Source organism: Alligator sinensis, unplaced genomic scaffold (assembly GCF_000455745.1).
Source record: "Alligator sinensis unplaced genomic scaffold, ASM45574v1 scaffold31_1, whole genome shotgun sequence".
NCBI classification, from domain to species: domain Eukaryota; kingdom Metazoa; phylum Chordata; order Crocodylia; family Alligatoridae; genus Alligator; species Alligator sinensis.
This window is the reverse complement of record NW_005841884.1, coordinates 3487734-3506715: the sequence shown is the minus strand read 5'-3', so window position 1 is coordinate 3506715 and position 18982 is coordinate 3487734. Positions and strand designations below refer to the sequence as shown.

The window sequence follows — 18982 nt, the reverse complement described above, 5'->3', positions numbered from 1 at the left end:
AGGGAAAGATCCAAGTATAAGGAATGTCTCTTGCTGTCGCTTCTTACACTGCGTTTGTTCTGTAAGTTGAGGGCTGTGATCCTCTGGGACTGCCTGTCCAATACTCTCATTAGCATTGAATTCACAGACAGAAAAGAGTTGGTGTTTGGTTATATTAAAAAATGTGGTAAATAATGAGATAATTTGATTTGCAGATCTCTTAATAAAGTTGATACTGAATAGTATTAAGTCTTTTAACACCACTATACAGCTAGTAAGTAGAATTAATGGAAATTTCATGTTTGTTCGTAAGGCTCTGGGAGAGTGACAGCTTTGGTAACTATGGCTGTATAACATTTTCCATCCTAATCTCCTTTTTTTAAGTCTTTTGGTAGCTTTCTAAAACTTCTACCCTTTGGGACTGAATTTCTGTGCATGCGTTTTCTGTCCATAATAAAGTTTAGGAAAGTTTGAATAAAATGTTTTATGTTATTTTGAGAATTAAAGGAATTGTAGAGTAGTTTATAGAGTCTCAATTAAAATATTGAAAGTTTTAAATTTGACTTAAAAATAGCCTTCATTTCAGAGACAAACCCCGTTCAGCATTCGGGTGTGAGCTGTTTTGGATTTGACCAAGTTACGAATCTTTTAGAATCATAAGCTGTACATGGACAGTACTTTTACTAATTAGCTCTGATATATTTTGTTTAGGATTATGTTGGTGATTTAGCAGCTCAAATTTCAAATGACGAAGAAGAGGAATTTGCGATAGAATGTCTGGGAACATTGGCAAATCTGACCTTACCTGACCTGGACTGGGAACTTGTGCTGAAAGAATACAAACTAGTTCCATACCTCAAAGATAAACTAAAGCCAGGTCTGTATTAAAAGTGGTTAGTCTTCCAAAATGGTCTGTTTTCCTCTAGTGTCTTTTGGATGTATGAATTAACATAAATCCTGAAAACCAAAAGAACAAACACATAGCCAAAGATTCAGCAAAGGGCTTTCTTACACACACAGCTATCTTCTGTTTAATTTACCAGGTTCTGCAGAGGATGATCTTGTTTTAGAAGTAGTAATAATGATTGGAACTGTGTCCATGGATGACTCCTGTGCTGCTCTTCTAGCCAAATCTGGAATCATTCCAGCACTCATTGAACTTCTAAATGGTATGTTATCCAGTTCCTTCTGGGACTATTTTTTTCAAAGGTACTTCCCAGTTGACCTAGATGCCACCTCCAAGTGTAACTTAGGAGAAGCTACAGATGTCCTTTATGTGAGTGTGGTGATGTAATTCTATCACTGGCAGAGACTGTGCTGAACAAAGGTCCAGGAGCATAACTATGGATGGGCAACAGGGACATGACTGGGTGCCAGTGTGGAGGGGGTGGAAGAACTGTGCTGCCACTAGTGCCAACCTAACTGCTACTGCCTTTGCTGCTGCTGCTGCCCAGGATTCAGAACCTTGTTTATGCCTCTGCAAAGGTCTAGTCAGCTTGCTTTTTCTACACCAATCCAGTTCTTACCAAAGTCAATTGGAGTCTTGAGGCTGACTCTGGAAGTTGGGTGAAGCTCTGAAAGCTTTGTGTTTGTGGGTGGGAATGATTATTAGAAATTGCAATCAGTATGTTGTCTGCACCCTCCAGTTTACCTAAGAGCTTGACACAGCGCTTGTTAATATATAGTAGTAGCCTACTCTGTTTCAGTGACTTGAAGAAATGCTTTTCTCTTTTCTTCAAGCTCAACAGGAAGATGATGAGTTTGTCTGCCAAATCATTTATGTCTTTTACCAGATGGTCTTTCACCAGGCCACTAGAGATGTCATCATCAAGGAGACTCGTATCCTTTTTAAATGTGAAACCTTTAGAATTACAGTGCTTTTAATCTGCTGCTGTTTCTACATATGCTTCTCATGTGATGGAAATCATTCACTGTAATTTTGTAAACTCCTAAAGGTAAGATTGATTTGGTATCATTTCAATCAAAATAATGTCCAAATATTTTAGGTATAAGATACAAGGATCTTTAGAAGATATTATGCAGATGGCTTGCATATGGTAGTTAAAATGAGCATTGATAACTTTTTGTATCACACCATGTTATCAATGTTGTATGTATGTTGCGTACTCTACAGAAAGAGTAATATGAAATATTTGGGTATGACCGTTTCTTATACCCTTTTCCTTGTAAAGCCATGTACGTTAGAGATCATAATTTCAGCTTTAACAGGCTCAGAGGGAAAAGTAAAATTGAGTCAACTTTTAACACTCCTGCCATTTCTCATCTCTCCTCCTGCTCCTCTCTTTTCTTCAAAGCAACTGTCATCTAGGTTTTTGGGGTTTTTTTTACTTCTTACCCCAAGAGTTCCTGTTGTGTGTATTGCTCTCACAAACCATTCCTATCCTTCTGCTCTCTTTGATTTCAGTTCCTTGCTTTCTTTCCTTTAGTCTGTTTCTGTGCTAATGGCCATTCTGTTTCTGTTCATTTTTGCTTCAGTTCGTTGACTTGCTCAATTTGAAAGAACTTAAGTAGAACTCCAGTTCTCCATTTATCACTTCCTCTTGCTATCTTTCCTGTTTTGAAATATGATTTAAATTGGGCCCCAGTCTAGACCCACTGAAGTCAGTTGAAGGGCACGTTTACTACAATGGGCTTTTTGAATCGGGTCTCAGATTTGTATGCTTTTCATGTCAAATCATGTTTGCCTTGCATTCTGTGAAATGTCTAGCACACTGTAGGTAGTACATAAGCAATGAGTAATAGTAATGATTCCAAAGCCACCTAAAATATCTTCCAGATACAAGAATATAATGCAGTCTATGGTCTGATATTTTTGGTCTTTACTGAACTAAGAATATATTCTGTGTGGAAACCTGGGAGATCTTGGGTATAATATTGTAGAATACCTTCTAGTTCTAAAAGGTCACAAGATATCAAATCTCAAGTCTGGTCACTTAATAGCCAGATGTGCCCATCATGTCCTTCTCCCACTCTTATGACAAGTAAGTAGTAGTTCTTAAGAGTGCTTTTTTTCTTTAAGCCCAGATTCTCTTGCTCTTTTCCCCATAGGAGCTTGCTTACAATCTTTGTTTAATCAGGCTAGAAGGTTTTGAGAGATCCTGGGACTTACTGGAAGGAGTTGCATGTTTTAGTAGTGTTGCACCAATTCTGCTATAGATTTACCATATTTACTCAAATATAAGACAAGTTGTGTCCGTCCCCCCCAGTCAACATCAGGGGGAGCCCCTTGTCTTAGATTAATATACAAAGGGGTGAGGGGCAGGCAGCTGCTGTGGCTCTGACTTTGGCCCTGACCTTGGTCAGGGCCAGTGTCAGACAGACAGCAGTCTCCTGTCTATAGTAGTCAGCAGTCTCTGTATATTTTTTATATACAGCAGTCTATATATATATATAAAATTTACCTGTGCTCACTGCAATTACCATCATGTGAAACTGTTAGGTCCCTGGCACATGTTACAATTAAGGTGTGATTAACATGTAAATTCTATCATAAATAGTAGCAGTGCTACATGTGCAGCTGATTTATGGAGCCATAAAGTGACAGACAAGCCACAAAGATGTTCCATAAAATATGTGGACCATCCTTTTGGCCATAATTTGCACAAATAACATGCCCATGCTGATGCTGACCATCAGCTGATTGTTGGTATTGGGATGGGAGTCAGCAATGGGATGGGGACAGTTCCAGTCTTGATGCCAAAAATGGGCTGCCAGGGGAACAGGTTGTAAGGTTTCCTGGCAGGGCAGACAGTCAAGGGATTTCCTTCTATGGGAACTTAGCAGCCCCTGTGCCTGGCAGCCTCCCCTGCCTTGTTCTACAGCCCCTGTGGGGATGTGGGGCAGGGCACTTTAAAACAATGGATCTTGGGGAGCTAACAGTAGTATACAACTCTTCTTGACTGCCTTTACCCCTCAAGTCCCAGAGCAGCTGAGCTTCACACATGGTTTGTAAAAGTCTCAGCAAACAGGGACTTAGGGACTGGGGAGATGCTTCTTGATCCTGGGGTCCCAGCAGGGAGTCTGTGTTTCAGTGCCAGGCAGGAGGAGTCAGTCAGTTGATTTCCACCTCACCCCCCTGCACCCTTCCCATCCTGCACTTGCAAACCCATGCCTTGGGCTCCCTGCTGGCAGTGGCCCCAACCCCAACAATAGTACCTCCTGCCATGCACGTGGCATGATTGTGCCATTAAGTGAATGTCTGCTCACCCTCTGATTCCAGGTAACGAATGCACTCTGCAGATCTAACAGTAGCCAATCTTTCCTTTGTTTTCTCCAGCAAGGCCTTGAAGGTACTATATGATTTATACTGAAGTACTTCAGTATCTTGCACCAACATCCATTTCTTCCATTTCCTGTAGTCTTCCTGACTATAATATCTCCATTCTTGGTTGTTTTTAATTGCAGGGAGGGGCATCTATTTTTACTTCTGTGTAGTCACATAGTCAACAACAGCAACAAAAATGCAATTTGAGTAACATCTCACTTATCTAGCCAAGATCAGACCTGTAGAAGTATATTCCAGGTTTCCCTACACATATGCTTTAAATGTTATTGTTATGTGGGACAAATAATTTGGAAATCAGTCTTTAACTTTTTATTGCCTTTAAGGTTTAAAAAGAGCCTAATCTATTTCACAGAAATGCTAAATATTGAATAAAATGTAAACCCTGTAGCACAGTGTTCATATGGCTGGATTTCTCATGATGAGCCAGACAATGTAGACTTCTCAGTAAGAGGAATGTATATCTCCTTCAGGAGTTTTATATGACTATTTAGCTGACTTAGCACATGAAGCTCATGACTCTCATGTGCTGCAGAATGTTCCCCAGTGTGATTCCTAATAAATCCTTCCAGTTAGAAGAATCCATGACTGGTAAAATCAACTTTACATCCTTAACCATTGCTTCCCAGAGGCTCCAGCATATCTTATAGACCTGATGCATGATAAGAATGCTGAGATCCGCAAAGTCTGTGACAACACTCTGGATATTATAGCGGTAGGTTGATTTCCTTTGTCTAGCTAAAGAATCTATGTGATTAGAACCTGCCCATTTTCTGGAAGAGGAACAATATGCATTAGCACATTGTCTGAAAATATTTTCAACATAATCTTGACTTTTTTCCTGTAAAATGAGTTGCAGAGTTGCATTTTTGTTGAAAAAAATACATACACTTTTAAAAATCCAGTAGTAGTTAAATTACATATTGTAAACATTTTGAAATGCTTTACTTCTCTTACTTTTCACAATTTGGAATGTCTGAACCACATTTGATGAAGACTGTAAGCTTTCTGTGTTTTTTTGTGGTTACCCAACAGCTTTTTTCATTCACTTGAATCTGTTTTGTTCAGTGATCTTTTCTCTAATGTTAAATGTGAATATTATTTATTTAAAAAGGAAAGTGCATGGGATAATATTAGAAAACCAATGTTCTGTACCATTCAATGATCAGAACAGAGTCTTTGGATAACTAACTTGTCTGTCCTATGGTTTTAACTTGGTTCCTGGTGCAATGGTCTGCTCTTAAATGCATAGTGGAGAGGCCTGCAGTCCTTCTGCCTTGTCTAATATCACAAGCTGAGCTATACTGCATCTGGTTAGTGTTGAAATGGGGCACTTTACCCCCAGTACAACATTATTGGACACTATGCTATTGGAAGTTCTGTTTCTCTGGTGAAATATTCCATAGAAATCCTTGCTACTCTTGACCATGAAAATTTGCACAACACTTCTTAGAGATTATATTCTTATTTAGGCAATCTCATATCACTTTCCTAAATTCCTGTTGGTGAATTCTGGTGGATGCACTTCTCTCGTAAATTAAGGAGTTAAGGCAGATAGTATAGGTATAGCTTTGGGGATCCATTGGATCAACAGTATTTGAACATATGCCAGCTGAAGCACTGTAGCCAAACAGAACCTTGTCATAAATTTGGAGATTACTGAAAAATTGCTATAACTTTATTCTTGTGGCTTTGTGTGTGTCGTACTTCTTTCTCTGTTTCTTCCCTGTCTTCATTTAAACTGCTAAGTTTTTGTAGAACTATGGTTTTAGCTCCCAGTGTATGCCATAGTAGTATTGTATTTCTTGGCTTATTTTACATTTACAATTAGTTAAAAAAGTACATTACATTACAGTTAGTAATGGCAAATGGCTAAAATTTGCCTAAAAGTACAAAATATGAATATAGGCAATTTTGTACTTCATTGTGATGTTTTATCTATCAGTCAAGCTTTACTCGCACTTTATGTAGAGGTGTGGCATGAAACCCTAACTCTAAGTCAATGGGAGTTTTGCCATTGACTTCAGTGAAGCCAGTTTTTCACTTGGGATGAATTCACACTTACTGCCAGAATTCTGATGTGTGTCCTGCTCATGAGTCAGTCCACCAAGAGGAAAAAATAGTCTCGGGGGGCAGAACCCATTCCTGTTTTGTGGGGGAAGATGGTTTTGTCTGGTAAGGAGGGTCCTATAGTATTAAAGTAATATTTCTAGTCTTGCATATCTGAAGACTAACTGAAAAGAGTGGAGGAAATGTGAGAAATCTGCATGTAAGTTGTTTATAGTAAGACTGTTAGAATTCTGTTGCCTGTGCTTGTTAATCAGTCTACATGGCTTGGAATATATAATTACCTTGGAATTCCAGGCCATTTGTTAGTATCCCAGGCCAATCTGATAAAAGCCTTATTGATACAAATGAAGCCATGAGAAATCATTCCTGGGGAAGAACTATTGGGGAAAATTAATCAGGGATGAAGAGTAAAAAATGTTCTTTGGGAACAGTGCAGCTTTGAAAGTGATGATAGTCTGATCCCAAAAACAAAGTTCAGCACACTGGAAAAGTCATATGGGTGCATTTGTAGCCATTCTTGTGCTTTCTGTTTACTTGTACAATACAAGTTGCACTTTCAAAACTCTGGTGAAGATGTGAAGTCTTCCATGTCAACCCCCCCACCCCCCCCAAGCAAAAGTCTGAGTTCAGTTTGCACCCTGTGTCAATTACTAGGTTATTTCCATCTCTGACCTCCTGCAAGTCCCTTGTGTAGTATAAATCCCTTGTCCCTTTTCAGGCAACTGCTCACGTGAATCCCGTACTCTTAAACTGGACCCTGAGTTTCAGTCTCCTATGAATCATTTATGATTACCTAAGCAAGTGTGACTTAGGCTAAAAACCTCCAGGAGCAATGATAAGGATACCCAGTGACAAGATGTCCTTTTTTTAAAGCAACAGGTTATTTACTGGAAGTAAAGGATTTTAGAGGAAAAAAAAGATTTAAAGGAACAAAACACTTATGTAGCTTGATGGATATTTAACCATAAATCTACGTGGGTCTACCTATCCTAGACACCCTGTCCATGAGATCTCCGTAGCTTGGCTGGCATAGTTTGTTCCCTTTACATTTCTCTTCCAGCTTTGGGTTGAGAGAGGGGGAAAAGGAAGAGGTTTTTCTCAAAGCTCTTCATCCATTTGATCAGCTCTTCCTGTCCCCTTTTTTTTGAGGCCAAGTTATTTTTTCACCATTTATAGTCCTGTGATCTGTTAGTTTCCAGCCTTGGGAGCATGAGGTTTGCAGCTTATTGGAGGCTGTATACAAGACTCTGCAAACTGGAAGTTTTGTCCATTTTCTTTCAAGTGTGTGTTTAGTTGTCATTATCTGGGGCTGTTCTCTCTTCTTCTCTCTGCTCCCCCATGCTTTGATTGTTATTTCTCCCACTCCCTATTAAATTAGATTTATGCATTCATGTAGATAAAACATATATTCAATATACAGTAACTTCTGTCATTGACAGGTCCTTATGCAGTGTTCATGACATGGGCAGATCCTGGTACACTCTATTTTACTATGTAGCAGCCCACCCTATATTATATTCTGGGGCTATGGACAAACATGAATTTTAATCATTTTAAAAGGGGAGAGAGGGAGCTTTCACTCAGCAGTATGCATCAGCTATTTCACTATAACTCTTAAGTCTGCATGCTCCTGTAATGATAAAAGTGTGCTAAGTCATAGTAACTTTACCCTGAATTGAAACAGGGTTAAAATTGCAAAGGGTTTGCTGTACTTGTATTGGTACAGGAGCATACAGATGGAACTGTTACATTGTAACACCTTATATTAGTATAATTTGATATTGATTAAGGCTGTGTGAAGCTTTGGTAACTGATTTGGTTTGGAGGAGATTCAGGGATCGGATCTCCGAATCTGAATTGAATCGGGAGACCAAGTAAAAGCTCCGAATTGATTTGAAGCATCCGAATTGATTCGGAAAAGTTTTAGCCGATTCAGCCATAGACTAAACAGGCAGCTGACAGCTGCCTCCAGCTGGTAAATCTGTTGGGGTTGGGGGAGGGGGGAAGGAAGAAGCATGGGGGAGGGAGGAATTGGGATTGGGACAAGCTGTCCAACCAGGGAGGGGTGCAGGGGGGCATGGGAAAAAAGTCCCACACTCACAGGCTCTGGCAGCAGGGATTGGGGGCTCATTGCAGAGTCCTCCCATGCAGCGCAGGGCAGTGGAGGGCAGCAGGGATTGCCCCCCTGCCTGGCATCTGCACAGCAGCTGCCCCATGGCGCAGGTGCAGTGTGACTTGGCAAGGCACCGTGTGCTGTCTGGGAGCTGGGACAGGTCCACGGGTCAGCCAGCCCCCGGCACCACTCAGCCCCAGTGGCCCCAGCTCCCAGGCAGCATGCGGTGCCCTGCTGAGTTGCGCTGCACTCGCGCCATGAGGCAGCTTCTGCACAGGTGCCAGGCAGAGGGAGGGGTAATCCCTGCTGCCCCACACTGCATGGGAGGAGGCGGGGGAGGGGGCTCTGCCATGAGCCTTCAGTCCCTGATCCCCATTGCTACAGCTGGTGAGTGCAGGGCTTTTTTTTTTAAATTGCCAGACTGCTGGGAGCAGGGATCGGGGAGCAGGAGGCCACAGAGCCCCCACAGCTCCTGCTACAGCCAGTGAGTGCGAGGCTTTTTGAAGTGCCAGGACTAGGCTTGGGCCAGGCAGGGGATGGGGCCATGCAGGGCAGCCATAGGAGCTTCTCCTACTACAGCTGCCCCTGCCCAGGGAGAGACAGGCACAGCCAGAGGAACCACCCGGCTGTGCCTGCCTCTCCTTGGCTGATCCAAATCGTTCCGAATCGGCGCCAAATCTTCTGAAGTTGATTCGGCTGAGTCGATTCAGGACAGTGATCTGAATCGAATTACTGTCCGCTGAATCCAAATCGAATACTCCCCTATTTGCACAGGCCTAATATTGATACAGTGTTACTACATTTGCCTGTATTCCGACTCAGCAAAGTTCATTTGATATATTTAGGGACCTACTGAATTAGTGGTAGAAGTGGGCTGTGCGGCAGCTCCTTTAATCTTACAGGTCCCCGCCCCCCCCCCCCCCCCCCCCCCGATTGGCAAAGGGGCCATGCCACTTGCTCCTGATTTGGCAGGGAGGCAAAGTTTACGTTTTAAATATGATGCCATTTTTACCTCCCAGCTGCTCAGAACCAAACAGCAAGGCTGTCGGGGCCCCTTGGCTAATCAACAGCAGGGGGGGCGTGCAGGGGAACCTGCAAGATTAAAGGAGCCACCACACATCCCATTTCCACCACAAATTTGGTAGGTCCCTAGATATATTTTAGAAGTCTTGGCACTGACTGTCCACTAAACTATTTCAGTTAGTTCAAGTTGAGATATTATTTCTAGACAACTAGTCTGATTTGTTTATTCATCAACCAGTAGACAGGACCAGAATGTTCTGCAGGCACATTTGTATTTTGTCTTCTGCCAAATAATGTTGTCAACATTTCCAGAATCTTTTCCTAAGTATCAGTGCCTATATCATGACTCCCTATGTCAAGGAATTGCTTAAAGCAGTACAGGAAAGGATAATTTAAAATAGTGGCTTAAAATTAAGTAAAGAAAAACCAAGGCTGACTGAAAAAGGGAAATTTTCCACTGATAAGATTTGTCCTCAGTCTAAAAGATCTCCCAGTGGAAGCAAAAGGAGCCATGTCACCTGAGACATTCAGAATGAAACTAAGAATATGGACAAAAGATACTTTTTAATTGTTTTAAAAGGGGAGGTAGGGCTGCCTCTCAGGAGTATGCATCAGCCCATTATAATACAACTGTTACCTCTACAAAAAGTACAATACAAGTGAGCTTTATGTGGAGAGGAAACATGTTGAGAGAATAGGTGGTAGTGTGCCTCATTGTGCATGCTAGCAGGTCTGAATGAGGCTTTGGAGCTGGAGAACAAGCAACAATGGGAAGATATATTGGTACTCATATTGTTTGGGGGACCACTGTAGCCCAGGAAGTGTTTGGGTGCTACAGAGTTTTTCACTAGCTCTCCTTCCTGGCTGGTCTCAGAAGTTTGCTGTTATGGGAGTGAATTGATCTGACTGTTCTAATACAAAGGTTCCCTAACCCCCTTCTCAAACAGTTGGTACTTTCCCATTTAAATGTAATGTTAGATCTCTCACTGATAGAATTCTGTATGGAGAAAATGGAAAAAAAAATCCTATTTTCTTTAATAAATCTGCTGAAGAGAAGACTGAAAGGAGATCTGATAGCAGCCCTTAACTATCTGAAGGGTGGTTCCAGTGAGGATGGAGCTGGACTGTTCTCAGTGGTGACAGATGACAGAACAAGGAGCAATGGGCTCAAGTTGCAGCAAGAGAGGTTTAGGTTGGATGTTAGGAAAAAAAATTCACTAGGAGGGTGGTGAAACACTGGAATAGGTTACCTAGAGAGGTGGTACAATCTCCATCCTCAGAGGTTTTTAAGACCCGGCTAGACAAAGCCCTGACTGGGATGATCTAGTTGGGGATGGTCTGCTTTGAGCAGGGGGTGGGACTAGCTGACCTCCTTAGGGCCTTTCCAACTTTGTTTTTTATGATTCTGTGATCTAAATGCTACTTGCAGGTTTAAATGTAGATCTGTAAGAGGTCCTTTGTTTTTCTGGCATGGATTTTAGATCCTATTTTGACCTGCATGACTAGAGTTGTTCTGAAGGGATCGGTTAGGGCCACTTATGTTCTGTGTTGACCCTGTTTCACCTTTGAGGCTATGTACCAGTAATTCTGTGCAAGTCTATGGAGTAATATCATAATGGAGTGTATGTGGCCTACAGAGTATTTGAGCCTTTTTAGGATGAGTCTAATCATACAAGTGGAAATAGGATCTGAAATCCATGTAAGTGGCACAAAATACCATTTATACATCCACATTTTGATATTTAGGTAGCGCTTTTATACATCATAGGTCAGGGGTGCTCAACCTCTGGACCACAGGCTAAATGCAGACCACAGAGCCATAGGTATTGTCGGAGAAATTATTCGCTTAAGCTCCCAACCTGGTAAGGGAACACCTGCGAATACTTCCGACCCCAACAGGGCTCATTTCCCAGCTGAGACTCAAATAAGCAGGAGATGAGGGTGTGGTCTTTCCAGTTTATTCGGCCGAAGGTCCCTCGACCTTAGGAAGGCAGAGGGGCCCCAGTTGCACTCTCACACACGTATTTATATTCTCTGGTTACATGAGATTTTCACATGCACAAAGCTTTAGCAGAAAATTACTAGTATTGCATGACTCTTCTTCAACCTGTGGGGTAAGCTCCAATCACAGTACAATTTTAAACAATTTTGCCAAATAAGGCACAGGCCTGCCGTTAAGCTTGTTTATCATGCTTAGTTACTATGGGGGAAGTTGTGGGCACCTGAAGGTGCAGGCTGTGCTTCCTGTGTTGCTAGAGAAGGAAACCCCCTTCTCTGCGCACAATTACTAACAGTATCCAGCCTGTGGGGCTCCCCACAGATTGGAAATGTGGTGGCAGGAGAGCAATGGCAATAAATATGGCCACCCTCCCATGCTGCCAAATTCCCAAGTCCCACTCAGCAGGTTAGAACCCTGTCACACCCTCAGTCCCCACCCTTATGGCTGGATGAGGTTGGGTCACACTCCCCACCTACCTGCTGCTGGGCTGAGGCAAGGGCCCTCCCACCCCAATGGGGCTGGGTTGAGGCTGACCCATGCCCCTTTCTTGCACAGGGCTGGGCCACATCCCCTCCTTCCTCCCCCTGCTCCCCCCTCACAGGGACAGGTTGGAGCCAGGATGCCCTGTGGCCCCCTTGGTGCAGCTGGATTGTGCCCTGCTGTGCCCTTCCCTGCTCCCCCACCTCCCATGCCAAATCAGGGCCACCAGCTGGATCCAACCCAAAGAAGGCCTGGGCATTGCCCATCCGGCCTGCTGGCCAAAAGAGGGTGAGCACCACTGTTTTAGGTAAAATAGGATCTGGGTCAGTATGCTCTTAATTAGGAGGTTACCCAAGGGACAGGAGGAAACCACAGAGCACTTGCTTCATGGTTGTATTATAATCTGGGACTACTCTCTATTCCAAACTAGAGATTTCTCCCGAAACCAAAAGTCCTGATCATCCAAGTGAGATCAAACTACATCTTAGATTGGTGAGGGAAGACTGGCTGTAATGAGGATGAAAGTGCTACAACCTAAGAGGTCCGCATGAGGGATGCATTTCCCAGATCAGAGACCCTCATGGCACAGCTCATAAGGTTATTCTGGTTCTGACAGTTGCTTGACTTGCTAATGTCTTTGCTGCATCTGTGTAGTGGATAATAGAGGATTTCAGTCTCTAGGACTGTCGGGACTGATCGTCAGCAGTAAATTCACAGGGGAAAAAAAATGAATGAAAAGAAAAGTCAAGTTGTAGTCTTGTTGCCAACATGTATGGAACCTTACTAGTTGCTATGACAATGGAAGTCAAAAAATAATTGTGGGGAAAGATTTCTAACACTTTAAACCTAATTTCTTTTTAAGGAGACAAACACCTTTTTCACTCATCAAGAAGCAGCACACAGGGTGATTGAAATAACACTGAGGAAAATTAGATGCCTTGCAGGCCTTGGGGGAAGTATGCTTTTTGCAGTAAAGTAATTGTCACAGAAATTATGGAAATGTTATACTAGTGATGATTTGTTTAATATAACTTGGCTGGTTTCCGCCATTGATGAATTGAAACAGATGTGTTGCTTCAGTACAATATGTACTGTGGAGTCATACATACAGTATGCACTGGTGGATGCGAGGGACCTCTTTCATCAACAGCAAATGTGGTCACTGGATGTTCTTGCATGCTCCAATTTTCTGGATGTGGTGCTGAGTCCTGGTATCGGACAGCTAATTTATGAAGTCATTACACATAATCGGGACACATTAACTGTCTCAGAAGTATATAGAGTGCATTCCATCAGATGCAGACAGATACAAAATAGACCTTAGTTTTCCATTGAGTGCTGACCATTTTTGATTTGCTGCTTTTGGGAGCTTGTGCATTCCTGACACTTGCACTGAAAGCCTGTGGAAAGCAGTGGCATTTGGCTCCCTGTTAGCCTCTAGGGACACTTACATGTGTTCCAGGAGTGGGGTGGGGAGCAGTGCTTCGTTTAGAGTGGCTCCGAGAGCTGCTCTAATTAAAGCACCGCAGCATCTCATGTATCAGCATCCCTGCACTTCAAAATGGCAGAGAGGGTGCTTGAACTGAACCACGTTCAGTGAGCTTTACAAGTGCCCCTGCCACCACTTTGAAGCATGGGGATGCTGATAAATGAGACATGGGAGACTGCTGGAGCGTGGTACTGTAATTGCCACCCTTCAGCAGACTCAGTCAAGTCTGCTCTGACACACTGTAATTACAACGCATCGGGGCAACCTCCATACTAGTTAGATCCAGGTTAGGTAGGGAACAGTGGGGCTCAGCCCTCTTTCCATTCCTTGTCTACCACTAAAAATGGAAGATCCTCAACACCCACATTCCTCATGCAATTCTTTTTCTAGCCGTATTTGTTGCTTTTTAACTATGGTTTAGTCTTTGATTATCTTTTGTTTTTTTTATTTTAGATCAAAGTTAAGTTAAAGCTCCATATTGTGATTTCATAACTCTTCCACCTTCCCTGCCCTCTGCAGCACATTATCAGGTCAGCATGCTGTACGGATTTGTTTGAGCCCAGGTCCCATCTTCTATGTCAGATCCTGAATGGTGTAGGTTTGAGTGCTGTCCTTTTTGCAGCAACAGAATGTCTGAAGGCCAATCATGTAGTGCAGCTTGCTGCTTCTCTGAAGGGGCCGCTTGCCAATGGTATGTTACAGCCTTGCAGCTTTCATCCCAAGGGTGCACGAGGAGTTGGAGACCATTAAAGTTCACTGTATATGTCCTGATAACCTGCCATGTTTCTCTGTATCTAACTGAAGTGCCAAGGCTATTTGATGCCCTCTGTTTTGAAAATGTTGAGGTTTTAAACAAAAGGTAGAAAACTGTTAAGGCAGTGTTTCTAGGAATTCCCAAGAATGATGCCAAAGTTCTTTGGGATCTGGAATCAGGGCAGCACAGAAGAAGAAAAATAAATTCTCCAGCTCTTACCTGAAACCAAGGAAGTGCATATTATAGGGATCTATGGACAACTTTGCTTGGAGAGGCAGCTCACTCTGAATGCAAACTAGCTTACCACTAGGTGCTTTGGTTCCAACTTTGTTTTCTCCTTTAGTGCAGAGTGCTATGTTGCATCTGACTGGGAAGTTTCTATGGTCTGTTTATTTCCTTTTGTGTCCAGAAGACAGAAAAATGGAGTGACAAGCAGCTGGGACAGTTTACAGAGTGAAGCCAAGTGCTACACTGGTGAAACTAGCACTTTCTGGCCCACTGTGAGGAGATGTAACAGAACTGAGTGGGAACACTAAAAAGGGATAGGAATGTCCTAACCTCCTCATTTAATTCCTGTTCGTCTCCTAGCAAGCCCTCCTTGCCACAGCTAGTTTTTCATATTCTTTGTCATCCATATTTTCCAAGGCACAACTAAGAATCCAGGCCAGGCCACCTACAACATCCACCAAACCCATGCTTCTCTGTCTTCATCTAGCCATTTAAACTATGGCTGCCTCTCCTGATTGCAGTAATTTTCCATGATGAAAACAGGGCAAAATATAACCAAAATGAAGTAGGTGCAACATTCTTCCCTCTAAGCTGTTGCACATCAATTTAGGATTTTTTTCCCTCATTCAATTCTCTGTTACTAGTGCACTCTCTTTGAGACTTTGCCCATTGCTTTGAACACATACCTGTGATCCTGGTTGTGGTTTTATACTGTGGAGGCCCATATTACAGGATCATTTAGAGAGCATTGTAAAGCACATAAAGGAATGAAAAGGTTGTGATCAAATTTAAAGTGGGTGCATCCTCCCCAGAGTCTGATAGATATTTGCTATACATTGTTGATTTCACATGACATTTCACATGGTATAGCTAAAGCTAGGTTTATTTGTCTTAATAGTATTTTAACTTAACGAGCATAGTTATACTGTTAATCACATTAGTACAATCCCATGGAAATCATCACGGGTTACAGAGACATAAATGAAGGCAGGAGTTTGGCCCATTATATTCTGGAGGCAACATAATTTAATAGCATTTCTGCCCAGTTCCCAACCAAGAGAATATAATTCTTTTGGGCAGTTACTGATAGGTGGTTAAGCTAACTATTCTTGTAGTGCGTGTATCTTGTTGCAGAAATTGTACGTTTAGGTAACAATGCAATGTATCATTTTACCAACTATAACTCTAACCTTAATGAGCAATTTAACTTACTGTATGGCAGCTTTAATTTAGTATGAGCAGTTGCATTAAATGAACCATATTACAGACCCAATTAGACAGCAACCACATTAAAGTGAAAAAGTAAATCTGTTTTCCATCAGCAGTGATAGAACGCAAAGCAGATCTGTGTAGCTCTATGTTATCCTATAGTGTGTTAATCAGATACAAGGTGTGACGGAAACCAGTGACAAAGGGGACCCCTGATAGGGAACAGACACGGTCTGATAATAGTCCAGTTAACGCTTCATAATGTTTCAGTTGTTCAACAGTAAATAAAGTTGGATGTAGAACTTCAAAAAGGATGGCGCATTCCATTCAGAATCAAACCATACATCTTCCATGACGCTTGGGGATTTATGGGAACAGAATGCTACAGAATGCTTAAAACAGTGATGTCAGAAGGTTCCAAGGAGAATAAAATCAACCTCCAAGTATTCTTCCCTTTTATATAACAGCATATAAAATGCTCAGCTCCTTACAGCATGTAGAAAAAAATTAGAAAGACCAACTCCACCCATGCTCCCACACCTACTTCACCAGTGGTCTAACATCTGAAAGGTCTGATGGACTTGGCCATTGTTAGTGTGTGCCATAATCTTACTAGTCTTCATATTTCATTTCTTGAAAAATGGTATCTTCAAGTGAAGAAGGCTTTTAATGGTTCTGAATTTAAGTCCTACAAAACATTTTTAGAAATTAACAAGTTTTTAGGGGTTCTTGGGAGTTGCTTTGATCTTAACTTATTTGTTTTAGTTTCCCTGAACCTTCACCTCTAGTCATATGACCCTGGATTTTTTCTTTTGCACCAAACTCTTGAAGTTTTTCCATAATGTCACATTTTCCTGTGGAGAATATACAGAAATTATGGCCTTCATGCAGCAGTAATAGAATGAGATTCTCAGCTCTGTTACGTAGGATGTCAGACTGCATGACTATAACTAGATTCTTCAAGCTTTAAAATCTATGATCACTGCCACAGATAGAATCCTGGACAAAATGGACCATGGTTCATATCCGGTATGGCAGTTCTTTTATTCCTAAAACCCAGAAGCCTTATACTTACTTTGAACATTTTAGAAAAGCACCAAAATTTACCTGAGATGATAAATGTGGTGTTACCTTAAAAACCACATGTATACCAAAGAGACAGTTGGCTCCATGCCAGCGTAATTCACCAGTCCTCTGCCAACTTTTGACTGAGATTTAAAGAGAAGATATAATAAGTCTTTTGTGTTCAGCTGTTATATCTGACAAGCAGCTTTTATAATGCTGTGAAGCTGAACTGCTTGTGCAAATGAGATCAAGATCAAAATTCAGGAAAGGATGAAGATATTTGTATGTGCCATTTGTTAAATGTGAAACTAGGAATGAAGCCATCAGCAGTGTTCCTGTTGGGGACCTTTTAAAGTAAACAAGCCAGTGCGAAAACTATTTAATTTTTTTACAAATTAATCTAATTTGCTATTTGTTTATTTTTTTCCTCCTTGTAATCATCGTTTCTGGGAATGGTTTTCTTGGGATTACAGAACAGCTGCTGGCAGTTACAAGGTGTTTCTCTAAAGTTTAAAAGGAGCTTAAGACTGCTGAGGGTTGACATAATAGATAGCCCACAGTTTAACTCTGGCAGACACAGATACAGCAAAGGAAATGTTTCCAAGATGCTGATCAGATGTCATCACCAAAAGTTGCACCCTTTCATTTTTCGCATATCACTTTATAAATCTTCCTGGAGATGAACTTACCTTTTCTGAGGATTTTTTTTTTTTTACTTTGTGCTGCTAGTTCTAGATTTTTCTTTCATTAAAAATGAATTACAGCAAGAAGGAAGTGTAGGACCCATCTATTATTCCTCTTCTTTATCTTAAGCATGTTGCGGTTATATGTGGATAACAGGAATTCACATTGCAGTGTTTGTCTTCCATGCTTGAAGCCATCGAGGGCTCTGAAAGCCTGGTGATCCAGTGTTTTGTGTACATAAAGCCATGGAGCAGACAGTGGTTTGAATCACAGCCTCTTGTGCTCCAGGATGGCAGGAGAATGAAAATCCCAGGGGCCTAGTGACCAATGTATAAATAGGATAAGAAATAAAATCTAAGATACGTTTTCAAAAGTTTAAATCTGTGCCACAGATGTGTTTGTGGAAACCAACCTCTGAAGGTGTGTGCATTGATGAGCTTTCAAAATGGGAAATCCATATCCTGCCTTGTGCCCAAAGAAACAAGGCTGCTTTACTCCCATTAAAACAGAATTCTAAAATCCATTAGTAATGGAAAAGCATTTCTGATGTTGCACAATGCAGTATGGTTCCCTGTGAAGTCTTAGAAGCTCAAAATGGAAGCTCAAATGTTCCTCCAGACGGGGAAATGAACCAGGCTTGTCTCTTAGGCAGGGTTTGAGTTACAGGGGAGCTGTGGTGGGGAGGGTTGAGCCCTCCCCATAAGAAATTGGAACAGCCCCCCTTCAGAAATGAGAACCACCCCGCAGGCCGGTCAACAATCCTTTCCCCCCCACACCTGCTGCCTCAACAGCCCGGAGCCCATGTGCCAGCACACAGAACCTTGGGCCCACCCCGCACCTTTCTAAGCGACTCAGGTGGTGGGGACTCCTTCTGGCTGCCACTGCTGCTAGCCCCAGCCCTGCGGTACTGGTGGGGACCTGTGCGCACAGCCCTGACCCCGGCCAACTTGTTTTTGCAGGACACCCCCTCTTCCCCCCCAAGTCGAATTGTAATTTGAATCCTGCTCTTAGGGACTGACCCAGTAACTACTGAGCATAGTGAATCAGGCCCAGAAAGTGAGAGCTAACCTAGGTTAATACCAGTGCATGTGAAATAATTTGGAGATTAGGTTGGTTTAATACCTTGCTTGAATTCAATTTTAGGGGCAACCAGATGTTTAACTTAAGGTCATTTGAATTAGTGTCTCATTTCACCACTGTTTTATCCTGAGTTAGCCAAATTCATTTAACAAACTTTTTTTTTCTTAGTACTGTAGGCATACCGGTAGGATGTGGAGAAGGCCTCTTGGAACTTGTTTCTCCATTTGGAGAAAAAATGGCATTGTGTAATATTTTATTTTCTATTGGCAAATCTGTGCTCCAGTTTACAGTCCCCAAGAAGATGGATATTAACAACTGCTTATCATTTACTCCGTGTTTTGTATCTGCGCACAGATGTGGTAGTTGGCTTTGGTAATGCCTAAAGGTGTTTCCTGAGGCTAGAAGCTTGAACCCTCTTTTTCTGTTGGCATTAGGAAGATTAAACGTGGCTCACCACTGAAAAGTGACCACAAACACATTGATATTCAACATGCATTGTAAATTTT

General features: G+C 42.0%; 1 protein-coding gene across 2 annotated transcripts in view; it reads left to right on the top strand.

Annotated features, from left to right (window-relative positions):
* Window positions 1-18982, top strand: part of KIFAP3 (kinesin associated protein 3) — a 110987-nt gene that overhangs the window by 54620 nt on the left and 37385 nt on the right. For both annotated transcript variants that reach the window (XM_025196770.1, XM_025196771.1), the window contains exons 13-16: window positions 691-856; window positions 1023-1148; window positions 1720-1818; window positions 4912-4997. In XM_025196770.1, coding sequence (XP_025052555.1) covers window positions 691-856; window positions 1023-1148; window positions 1720-1818; window positions 4912-4997 — 477 coding nt within the window. The remainder of the gene's footprint in view (window positions 1-690; window positions 857-1022; window positions 1149-1719; window positions 1819-4911; window positions 4998-18982) is intronic.